General features: G+C 41.3%; 1 protein-coding gene across 4 annotated transcripts in view; it reads left to right on the top strand.

The window, feature by feature from the left end:
- ankfn1b (ankyrin repeat and fibronectin type III domain containing 1b) overlaps window positions 1–12,410 on the top strand; it is a 159,764-nt gene that overhangs the window by 44,560 nt on the left and 102,794 nt on the right. For all 4 annotated transcript variants that reach the window (XM_086194516.1, XM_086194515.1, XM_086194514.1 and 1 more), the window contains one exon: window positions 3,405–3,646. In XM_086194516.1, the coding sequence (XP_086050642.1) occupies window positions 3,405–3,646 (242 nt within the window). The remainder of the gene's footprint in view (window positions 1–3,404; window positions 3,647–12,410) is intronic.

Genomic DNA, 12,410 nt, shown 5'->3' with positions numbered 1-12,410 from the left:
CTGAGATGAATTTACAGGAGCCTCTGTCCCGCTTCCTCTCAAACGTCTATAGATGCTTCTTTATATTTGTCTCAGCATGTGTGAGACAGCATATATCGATACAATTTCTCTCTCTCTCTCTCTCTCTCTCTTTTTCTTCTCTCTTCCTCATAAGACCTTCCTTCACTTGAGAGGGGAGACAGGCACAGCTGCTGTAACCTGCTGACAGAAGTAGCTTTCATCTCAAGGATAGATGAAAACATTTAGAGGTGGTGAAGATGTTTTATATATATATATATATATATATATATATATATATATATATATATATATATATATATATATATATATATATATTTGGAAAAAGCCATATAGATGTGTTTGATTTATACATCAGAAAGTATGGAAACCTTGCGGTGCCATTACATTGCCCACCATTACAGGGGTTTGGGCATCCCTGCAGGGATAATTGGCTGTGCCTGAAGGCGGGAAGCCAGGTGAGGGGATGTCTCCTGTTTAGGGCACCTGCTTGAGAGGGAGGGAAACTGGGGGAATGATTTTCAAACGCACTGGTGAAACTCCTCACTGTCAAGCATGTGGTAGATGACAGGTGGTGGTGCAGTAGAGGGGTAGAGTAACCATCAGGAGAACTTGTACAAATAGGGAGGAAAAAAAGGGGATATGGACAAACTAAAGAAAGAAATAATCAAAACCCTGGATTCTGAAATGGATATGTTTGGCATTATCTATTTCTATTTGGTGGTCTCAGTTGAGATGAATGTTTGGAAGACGATGAGAGGAACCCCCCCCCCCCCCCCCACACACACACACACACATACACACACCTCCAAGAAACAAACAAATTAAACAAAAAAAGGTAAGATTCATCAAATTAGAAATGTCAAGGAATAAAGTGAGCGTAACATCTTTGACTGTTACATTCTTAGAATTATTTAAGTAACTGCCAGACAGGAAGTAGTTGTGACCTGAGTGAAAATGTTTTTAGAAGCCGAAACACGAGCAAATAGAAACGGTAGCTTAATATTTCATGAGATAGAATCCCGTTTGGAATTTTGGACATAATTACATCTATATTTGTTCAGGTAAGTGTAGATTTTTGTCCGACCAGTTTAAAAAAAAATTTTGACATTGAGAGTTAATTGCCTCGAACCTGAATAAATTCTGGTTATGAATTTTTTATTTTGTTGATATTTGTTGCATATTCGCAATATTAAACTGTGACGTGGTCAATACAGTCGCGTAATATTGCATCATTAACACATAGATTAGCAAAGAAACTCCTGAAATATTATCTTGAAGAATCATAATTTGAACTTTTCTTGAGCTCAGGAAATGCTGCTTTCCAACCGTTTCTAGATGACCCAGATAAATTACGTTTTAATACATTCAGTATTTCCCTCTGGATCATGAAACATGAGTTGAGCCTGCCTCTCACACTTTTTCCAAAGTGGGTCATTTGTAAAGTAACGTTCTGTCTAACCCTCCTCACAACATCCATGACACGGACAGACACGCTTCTTCTTCTTGATTGACGTGATCCGCTCCGCCAGATGGGTTAGAAGTGGCACATTTCTCTCATCACAATAGGGAGAACCAGCGGCTTTGTCATCTTTATGTTTGATGCTTATGGAATAGAAGCAGGCGGGGAAAAAAAAAAAAAAAAACACCGCATCCTCCGCAATCCTGAAACTGCACTCCTGTCCCTTGCATGGCTTCTGTGTGAAAGAAAAGAATCTCTGCAAAGAGAGAAAAGAGACGGCAAACATCAGAGTCGGGGTAAAAAAAGAACTTATTAAAAATAAGGGAGATTTTCTTCCTCAAGTCAACCAGAGTCTCTCTGGATTCACAGAGACGAGTGCAGCATGAACCAACCAGAGGAAACACACAGTTACAGCATGACTGAGATTAAAACATCTTCAGAAAGTGTTTTGTCTCACCTGCAAGTTCTTTTCCTTTTTGCTGACTCCTGGTGGCGATGCAGATCTGGACGTGTCCCCTACTTAGTCATAAATGTATTCAGGTTAGAAATGGCCCAGTTCTACTTGGAAGCAAGGACCTTGATGTTAATGGGCCCTACATTTAATTTGACCTTGTATAAAGTATGAACCAACAAAAATTAAAAAAAGAGAACAGCCTCTGGACTTTTCCAGCACACGCTGGGAGCAGATGGGAGGTCATTTAACTCGAAAGGACGTGTTGAGGAACGGTTACAGTTTTTTCTGCTCTTTGAGAGCAAATGTGTCCTCCACTTACATTCAGTTAATGTTCCTTCCATTATGTTCCCACATAATCAATACAGCTAGCAAATGAATGATTTAAGGGTGGGTTTCTCTGGATTAATCTATAAGAATGTTATTACCTCAGTAATCCCACCCATCTTTACTGTCCTGTCTCTAATGATCCAGTTTAACGACACTGTCTGGTTTATTTAGCCCAAGAGCTCCCATTTTATGCCCAGACCTATCCCAATCTGTTTCCATTTTCCCCTTGCCCTGCTGCTGCTCTGTTGCAAACATCAAATTGAGAGAGACTTAAGTCTCACCTGGGCCCCCCCCAATTGTTGCCTAGCAACCATTGTCATCCACCGTGGTGCTGCTGAGCGTCTCTCGCACTCTCTCCCTCTCATTCTCTTTTCTCTCAAGTTCTTCAGTAATGCAGCCACACTTCATTCACTGATTTATTTATTTTTTTCCATTTTAAAGAACAAGTGTGCACCCCACCTCGCATCACCAGCGCCTTTTTCAGTTATTCTGTTGCAGTGTTACTTGGCCAAGCGGCAACGTGTGAATTTATGAGTGTGGGATTTTGGCCCCAGCTTCAACCTTGTGATAACGCTACTGTAATTTTACACACTGAGGATCATTCATGAGCAAACACAGTCACTGCCATGTCTTTTAAGATATAAATAGAAAGCATGTGGTTACAAAGCAGTAAATGAACTCACATGTAAATTGGTCTTGAACGAGGGTTTCTGGTCTTAGTGAAATATCTAGCCTACTCCTGGATGGAAGTCCATGAAATTTGGTACAGAGTTAAGCAAAATTGTAGACCAAATTTGGCTGTCAGACCAATACCGAGACGGTCGGTCATTATGCTGACAGGACTTTTGGCGAAACATCAGGTACGGAGTGGCGGAGGTTGGCTGTGATTAGCCTAGCTGACAGCAAGCATCCATTTCTGACGTGTGACTGCAAAGCTCCCCCGCCATATCAGAGCTGGAAGAAAACATCAATGTCACTGCAAATGTTTTCATTCCTCTTCATTTCACGAGTCAGTATTTCAATCCAATACTTTTTCTTTTCGTACCTGAGACTAATATTTGGTTTTTAAGTGTCTCAGAAGTCTACGGTTTTAGAATGAAAGATTTACTTTTGATTTTCTCCTTCTCCTCATCTCTGTTCTAGGGGAACTGTGGCGTTTAGAAGATGACATGGAGGGCGAAGATGAACCTGAGAATAGCGGGTCCTCCTGTGAAGTCCGACCTCGCTCCCAGTCGCCCTTTTCCCACTTCCGGGCACGAGCAGCCTACCTCCGCAAAAGCGTGTCTGCCGACGACCACCTTGACATAGGCTCCGACTACAATTCGGTGTCTACGCTGGAAGGCAAGCCAACTCTCAGCAGTAAAGGGAAGCTGAAGAGGAAGTTTGTAAGTTTGACAAATCAGTAGATACTTAACTTATGCACTGGTGATGGCAAAGTGTTGTGAATTCCTTCTGACATCCGCTCACACACACAAACCTGCCACGCAGGCACACATGCACACAATCACAAAACAAAACTGTGTCTCCTCTGGTTTTAGCTCAGAGAGAAGCCTTTGGTGAATTGAAGGTGAAGTTAAGGTTGCGACACTAAAAATGGCCATTTAGTAGAAGACACAGTGAGAATGTGCTGTCGTTGCAGCCCTCAGAGAAGTCAGCCTGACTTTTACTACCTTCCCTCTCTCTGTGCTTTGCATCTTTGTTACCATAAACCAATTTTGTGTCTTCCCTCTGTGCCTTTGATATTGCACATTGCCTTGATATATGAACATATAGCTTTACTAGTTTGAAGCTTCTATATCTCTTTCTTCATATCCTTTCTTTGTCTGTTAATTGTCTTACTTGTAATCTGCCGTTTCCTTGTCTTGGTTTGTGTGTTCTACTGGATCTTTGGGGAGCAATGATCCCAGACAAGGGCAGCAGGCTCCCAGTGTATGCATTAAAGATTGAAGACATTTATATTGTCCCTCGGTCACTGGATCAGGTAACTGGAGACTTCATTAGCAGCAGGAGCTTTGTAATTGATTCTTGAGTGTCACAGGTGCTACCAGACACCCAGCATGGGTTAGCTTGGTCAGCTGGGAGAACTTCAGCTGTGTTATTACAGAGAGTTGGGCTGCTGGATTAGAATGATGGGAATAAATCCACGTCACAGTTAGGAAAATGATTTCTTGGCATGTTTGGTTGGAATTTTAATTGGACCTTGTTGGTTGGAGATAGGTAAGGTTCTGGGTACGCTCGAAGACGGACGTGAGACCAGGAGAGCCTTCGTTCATCTTCAGATGAACAATTATACGTTACCTCCAGGAAACTGACTTGGAAGGTTGTTGCGATGGGAACCGCTCTGGAGCAAATGACCTGCCGCTTATGTTTTGGGGTGAGAACAAAATGTTTTACCTTCTGTTGAAAACTGCATTTGTCGAAGTTGCCTGAATATGTTTGATACAGTGTGAGGGGAAACCTGTGGGAGGGGTCATCGTCATCACAACAGTGCTCTTATGTTTGTGTAACTGATAGAGGATTACTATCCCTCCATCCCTCTAAAACACTGATCTGAAATTGGGTCATGGAGGTCGTAGGAAATCCCAAAATTTCCTTTCCCCGGCCACATCAACCAGCTCTGACTTGGGGGATCCTGAGGCATTCCAAGGCCAATGTGGAGATATAGTCCCTCCACCTAGTCCTCGGTCTCACTCGCGGCCTCCTCCCTGCCAGACGTACCTGGAACACCTCCCTTAGACGGCTCAGCTCTCTTTCTGTCACAATGGTACAGTAGAGCAAACGCTGCCTCTGCTCCAATTCTCCGTCCCATCTAACGCTCCTCACTCAAGAGCAGGATCCCAAGATACTTGAACTCCTTCACTTGTGGTATTGTCTCATTCTGAAGTGGACAAAGTCAGACAGCTCATCCAAATACAGTCTCAACTGGCTCAAAAAAAACAAAGATGGCAAGCGCCATATTGCTAAACTTGAGCACTCAGAGCAGTAGAGCACAAACCGGCTCAGTCCACTCCCTTTATCTTGTCTATAATTGAGGCTCAATGTAGCTGTACACTGTTCATATGAGAGTTTAATTTTTTTTTTTTTTTTAAATAGCAGCAATATAAAAATTATATGAGATTGTGAATGTAGTTGAGTGAATGAAGATAATGGGTTAGGTGGAAGTGAAGAGACGAGAGAGGGAGAAAGAGAGCATTATCTGGTTAGTCTGTCAAACTACATCACAGCAAAAGTTCATTATCTACCATAACGGTATCATCTTGTCGGTAGCAACATTCCCACTCAGCTATCTGAGTCTGAGTGCGGCTGTATTCTCTGCTCAAGGTCACACCTCTCCAGTTCAGCCACACAGTACAATGCATTCGTTGTCCTTTTACTGCACGTATTAGGTGAGAAACAGCAACCACTGTCTGTGTAAGACTCCCATCAGAGGCAGCCTTGGACTTAGTAAGACCTTTGTTCATGTATCTTTTATCTTAACAAGGCTGGTTACGTTGACTCTTTTTTTTTTATCTTACTAGTGTTGCCTGCACTCCTCCAGTGAAACAGAAAGAATGTGGTTGTAAATGCCTTGTTAATGACACAGTTGCTACCATTAACAGATCCAAAGCGGTCTTTTTTTTTTTCATCTTTTACGATGTATAATCTTCCTATTGATCATAAACACCATTTTCTGTTCAGTTGAATTGCTGCACACGGCTCAAATCAGTTCACTACATACAGTACATTATTTGTACGGGCATCTGTGTCTATCATAGCCTCACACACAGTTCAGCATTGACAAAAATGCTTGCCTGCCTGTCTGAATTTGATAAGATCACTGGCTTCCGTTCCAGGCCCGTCTCATTTGTCATGCCGCTGAACTGTATTGACATCGAGGGAACAATCTGAAGTCACCTTCACGCTTGTGGAACCATCTTGAGATCATGTCAAAATACATAAAAATCAAGAAAGAAAAACCCATGAATAATCGAATCAGGGTAGTTACAGTACCTCCACAGACACATCCGCTTGTAGTTCAAATCCATGTTGGCTTTATTCCTTCAACATTACATGGGTGGCATTAAGTAACAAAGGAGAGTTTTTACGGACAATTATGAATGTTGACTTTTACCTTTTGCATTTAAAATGTCATCATTTGCATGAAATCAGAATCAAATTTGTCATAGTTAGCATGGGAATTCTTGACTTAATGTCCAATAATCCGATTTCAGTCAGGACCACCGTCATCAAAATTAACACTTACTAGGTTTTTATGTTTAATGTGGGGGAGGGACCCAGCAGCAGCAGCAGCAGCAGCAGCAGCAGCAGGAGGGGCAAAGACCTCCACAGGTTATAGAACCGAGTTGGAAACAAGACAACAGAAGGGACATTGATTACATTGGTACAGCTTATAGAAGATGGCATGCAGACGACGCAAGAGGATAAATAAGGCCCCCTGAATGTTGGTTACGAACAGAGTGTGTGGGAGAGAATCAGCTGAGCCACTTGAATGCTTAACCAGGTCGTCATCTAAAGTGGACTGGCTTCGGGACAGCTCATGGTCAACTGAGCTTGACTCTGTGGTCTGCCTGAACTAAAGCTAGGTAACATGCTACAAGATAATTGGGCCGATTTTGGGCCTGATTTCCTCCTCCTGACCAAAGTCAGCAATTGCGCAACTATCTGATGTGTCTAAAGATTAATTTGATCGATTTTCCTGTGGTGTGAGTGACTTTAGTGCCCTGATTTGCTCAGAAGATGATCAGGGCTGTCTTGATTTTTAAATCCTTTTGTGTGCCATGACCACCAGAATCTAGTCAGTTCATCTCTGCGCCAAGTTTGAAGGACTTCCCTCGAGCTGCTGCTGAGACATCAAATACACAAGAACGAGCAAGATGAAAGCCAGCTGTCATCGCAAATCCTGCATAAGCTTTTCTTAGGGGTAGACACTGATATTTTTACCCACGTATTTGCGAGTACAAGCAACTAAATGAAAATGTGTTTACCTTTCTGTAAAAGTACAAAGTGTAAACCCACATGCTCAAAGTAAAGAGCGTATCATTCCCGTTGATTGAATTGCTGTAGCTACATAATGCTTTATTCATGCTTATTTGCAACACTTTTGTCTGACACCCTCTCTGTTTGCTCGATGACTCACTCTGTTTCTTTATTAAACAGAATAAGGGGGAAGCATTTTCCTGCTATTCATACATAAAACAGAATGCAGATCGCTGTTTTTCAACAATTTGTTGATTCACTGGTGGTTGAGTAAAACCCACAGGAGACACGGTGTGACACATTTCAAACAGATCATGTACATACATGCACACATACACACATGCCGACCTCAGAACTGGCAGGAAACTCAGTTTGTCCAATGACTCAAATGATATTCAGCGTGTTGCTTCAGTCCGGGCTGTGGGTTGTCTGGATTGGTGAAGAGATTTGTCACCGTTCCCTGTGGTTTAGATCCACCGCAGGTCGGAGTCATTAATGTCGTCAGGAAACAAGCACAGTTTGTGTTAGCGCACAAAATAAGTCTTAATCACACACATGAAACATCGCCAGAGAACATCATGCATCAGTACAGACCGAAGCTGTTGAATCGGCATCGGCCAGTGAGTTCTCTTACTGAGTATGGCCGCTACCTTTTGGTGATTTGCCAACTCCACAGCATTGTTCTTGTTGTCCACTGTTTCACTGTCATGGATAGGGAATCACTGAGATTCTCTCTGGAAAGATTATTTCTCGATGCAAAAATTCATCAATCAAAATGTGTGTGTAATCTCAAGGGCCCTTTGGGGTTTTCTGCCAGAAAATCTTTCCAACAAAAAAACAGCCAGAAAGACTTTATAGCATGTGGTAATTGAGAAGGGTTCTGTTTTAGCTATGATGTTTTCCTAAGTCTAACCATGGAGGCTTTTTTTTGCCTAAACTTAACCAAGCATTGACAGAAATTTGAAAATAGATCAGAAAAGTCAGTTGTAGCTACAAACCGCAGGATCTGAACCTGAATATGCATGAGGGACCCGACCAATAAGGGATTTTTGCGGCTGATACTAATATCAGGGAGTAAAAATTTCCAGTAACTGATTAATTGTCCAATACTCTGATATATGCCGAAAAAAATCTTTTGCAATCATCACTTAAAATACGAGACAAAGATATCTGACAAAGATTTGTACTGGAGGGAGAACATCTGACATTTTATTCTTCAGCAATATATAACTTAATGGGCCAAAATGACGTCAGTGCTGCAGAAGCTGCAGTGAAAATAGGAACGCTTACCAGCTCCCGGTCACCATGAACTGCTGATTTATCAGTGGACTTCGTCAACAGTTAAACTTCTGATTCCCTGGCAGAGAGCATTTTTTCTGTCGGAGTAGGATTTTCTGCCAGAAGTCCTTCGTGATTTTCCCCTTGTGTGCTTTTGGGAAACACGCGGCCACCAAAGCAGAAGCACACAGCTGAAATTCGGGACAAGACCGTGGCCATGACCAGACTTGGCCTTTTAAACTTACCCTGACTGAGTGTTGAAAGACTTTAAAGAGGGCGGGGCCAGTGAATGGGAGAGATAAAATGATTACATCATGCCTGCAAATATATATAAACTGCACATATGTTAACTTGTCTGAGTTTAACGAGGCTCCTAAGAGCGACAGTAGCTGGCTGATCAATTTATATTGAACCACTACTTGTGATGGTAGTGATGCGCATACAGTAATAGTATTGTCAATAATAGTATTTGTTTTTTTTGCTAAATGTACTCGGTAGTATTCAAACCTCCACCAATGAGGCATTTTAGTTCATTTAAACACTGATTAATAAACGATATCTGATAAAATATGCTGTTTATTTAATTACAACTACACTCTGCAGTCAGTAGCAAGTAGCCACGGAGAAAAAAAACATCACCAGAATCAAATATTATGATGCATCAAGACCCTCGTATAACGGCTTTAATTGAAATGTGGTTCTCCAAATTGGACTTGTGATGTTCCTTGAGATTCCAGTCCCTACACGCTAGTCACCATCTGTTCACAAAATACTTTGAAGTGAATTTTAGATGCAACAATACTCAGTGATTTGTCTCTGGTAAGCAGTGATGTGCCTTATAAATGAGACAAAGAAAGAGATGCAGCTTAGAATGCACCATGTGCCTCACCGTACTAGGTCAGTTATGACGATAACCCATCTGTTTCAGAATTGCGCTCTTTTTGGATGCAATATGTTGTTTTTGAGGAGTGAATCACTGGGCTTTTCATTTTTATTCACCCATCTGAAAGCAGGTTTGGGTGATTTATCAGAGTACATACAAATATAATCAGACAAAATAGATGTGTGAGGCAGTAAATTATGGTTTATGGTATGCCTACCTAGAGTGGATGGAAGATAATTAGATTTCTGAACAGGATGTAAATTATTCAGTTCACAGAGAGTTGAAGTTACTGACTTTTATCCACAAGAGGGCAGAAAATAGACAAAAAAACCCAAACAGAACAGCAGAAGTCATAGTTAATAATCTTTACACAATCTCTCGAATCTTCACTGCAGAAACAGCACCAAAATTATCCCATCTGAAATCTAATATTTACTAATTTTCTTTATTCTTAATCTGCTTAGCTCGAATACATTTACTAAATGGGACAGCTAGTGGGCTTTTAACAACTGCCATCCATTTTTATTGGTTTTAGAGCATGCACACTAAAACAGAGGCACAATTTGTGTTAGGATAAATAGAGTTGACCTTTTAAAAAAGGAATGCCTTTTGCGTGGAGTATTTTCTTATTAGGGTCTTCGCCTGAAGGTACTTCAGGCGAAGACCCTATTATGTTTTTCACCTCCACCTGCTGGTTTGTTTTTTTGTTTGTTTGTCTGTTTGTTTGTTTGGCTGTCCCTTAGCAGGATTACATAAATGTCATACTTCTTTTTTTTTCTCTCTAAACTATGCACCCTACAGTGTTCCGTGAAATGCACTGCAGCTGCACGACAACAATAACATGGATATTATTGCTGATGCTGTGATGCCGTTATTGGATCACAGCGAGTGATGGAGGGCTTCAGTGTGCATAGCCCCTTAATTCTCTCATTATAGTTATTGAAAAGGCGAAGTGATTGTGGTGGCTCCACACCACGCCACAATACCAGCTGAAGGGGTTCACGCAGGGTAAGGACCTATCATGGAAATGTCAGTATTTTACTGTACTGTACCTCTCACACAGTACAAAGTACACTGACAGTGAAAGGCCAGGGAGGGCAGATGTTGGAAGGCTAACTATCAGCTGTTTTAAGGTTCCATTTTTTCCTCGATCTGCCAGATTCCAGTGGCCTCAATTGAAACAGGATACAGCCTCAAGGCCTTTGCAGCATTAGCGCAGTAATTACTGGAGTAATTAGCCTGATGATGTGGCCCACGAGGAGTCAGTGGAAGGTTGGATGATTAGAACTCCAAGCTGTTTTCTTCCCCTTACTGTCTTACTCACTTTAAAACCTGTATTTACATCTCTTTACCGTTATTTTTTTGTTGTTGTTGTGAGTCGTGTTTTCAGTCTTAACTCGAACCACAGCCACATGTTGAAGATTCCTGCAGTTACCTGCCTAACAACTGCTAATTAGCTTAATGAACTCAACTGTGCGCCAGTGCGCTTAAGAAAAGTTTTCACTTGAAAAAGCACCTCTGCTAATTTAGCTCCCAAATCTACTCTCATCTGTCCAAGATCAACACATGAGCTTTGGAATTAGTGTGGATTTTCAAATTTACATCTAGCTTACCCTTATCACTGCTACAAAGGCTTTGTGCGACATGCAAATGAGCTTAACTAAAATCCAAATTGCCAATTAAAAAAAACCAACAACCTAAACTGTTTGTATAGTCTGTGAAGCAGGATTGAAATAAATGTGTCTGGTTAAAAAAAGGATGGACCAGACATGCCGTTCATTTATTTCCATCGCAGCTCTGACTCATTGGCACTTTTCTATTTGATTACCTTACCCTTTAATTCCACCTTTGGACTCTCGCTTACGCTTTACAGCAATTTCTTTTTATTGCACCTTCCCCACAGCTGACAAAATATTCCTCCTCTATGAATTTTTTGTACAATTTGAAGTGTTTGTTGTATAAAAGGGTAGATGTTAAATACCTGTCTACATTTTGCAAAAATTCTCATCTTCTCTGCCTTGTAGCTTCTAATTTTGCCTCATCCTCACTTTGAAACTTAATTTTAGAGAGATATTTTTTTTTATTTCAGTGCCACGACTGCTAGTCCCCTTCCCCTTGCTCCTTCTGCTAGCTGTTAGTTGTGATACTGTCCACATGGTGGCAGCATAACGCCACTCAATAGAGGTCCAGCCCTCATCCAGTCACCTTGCTCAGCCCAGTGCTATGTGCTGTTACCTGGGTGGTGCTTGAGGTTTCCCCTTTGGTGACTCATTCATCCTGCGATGACTAACATGCAGACACCAGGGTGGACAGTCCTAACTATCATCGGAGCCAAGTGGGCAGCCTACTGTGTATTATCTATAGAGACTTTTATTAGAATGCACAGCAACAGGCGTAAAAAAATGAGAGAGAGAAACCAGACGTTTGGCTGGTTTGTGAAAATAAAATGGCAGCGTTTTAGTTTGCTCAGCGTTCCTCTTGCTGAACGCCGGTGTTACAGTCAAGTCTGTGAACTTGTGAGACCCATAAAGGGCTGAAATCTTTCCATCAGTCATTTTGCAGCCTGTAATATAGACACAGAATAGGTGAATAAGCAGTGAAGGTGATACTTATGTCGTTGTGTTACGTCTCGAGATGTAAATATACTTTAACATGTAATCATTCCTGAACTCTGTGAAGGTTAAATTTGGACACAAAGACTGTGGTGAAAGTTCATTGTAGTTAGATGTAAATTGATGGTTTGGTGAGGAAGTGCACTATTGTGGTGAAGTTTTATTTTTTTAATTTTGAACACTCATATGTACACATTTAATTCAAATGTAAAGTTCATTATAGTTTTCTGCTGTCCTCTCCCCTTTTTCCTTTCTTAGAGAAAAATACCCTTCATTTGAAGTCGTTTCCTCTCTTTGACACACGTGCGCACACACAAGTCCACCCAAAACAGAATGGCATGGGAATGTTTTCTGGGACCACTTTGGTTGCCGATGGTAACCAGTGAAACAGCGTTCATT

Source organism: Aulostomus chinensis, chromosome 23 (genome assembly GCF_037954235.1).
Source record: "Aulostomus chinensis isolate RoL2024-O1b breed Wild chromosome 23, RoL_Achi_v1.0, whole genome shotgun sequence".
Classification (NCBI taxonomy): domain Eukaryota; kingdom Metazoa; phylum Chordata; class Actinopteri; order Syngnathiformes; family Aulostomidae; genus Aulostomus; species Aulostomus chinensis.
The sequence above is the reverse complement of the archived record's forward strand: the minus strand, read 5'-3'. Positions and strand labels throughout refer to the sequence as shown.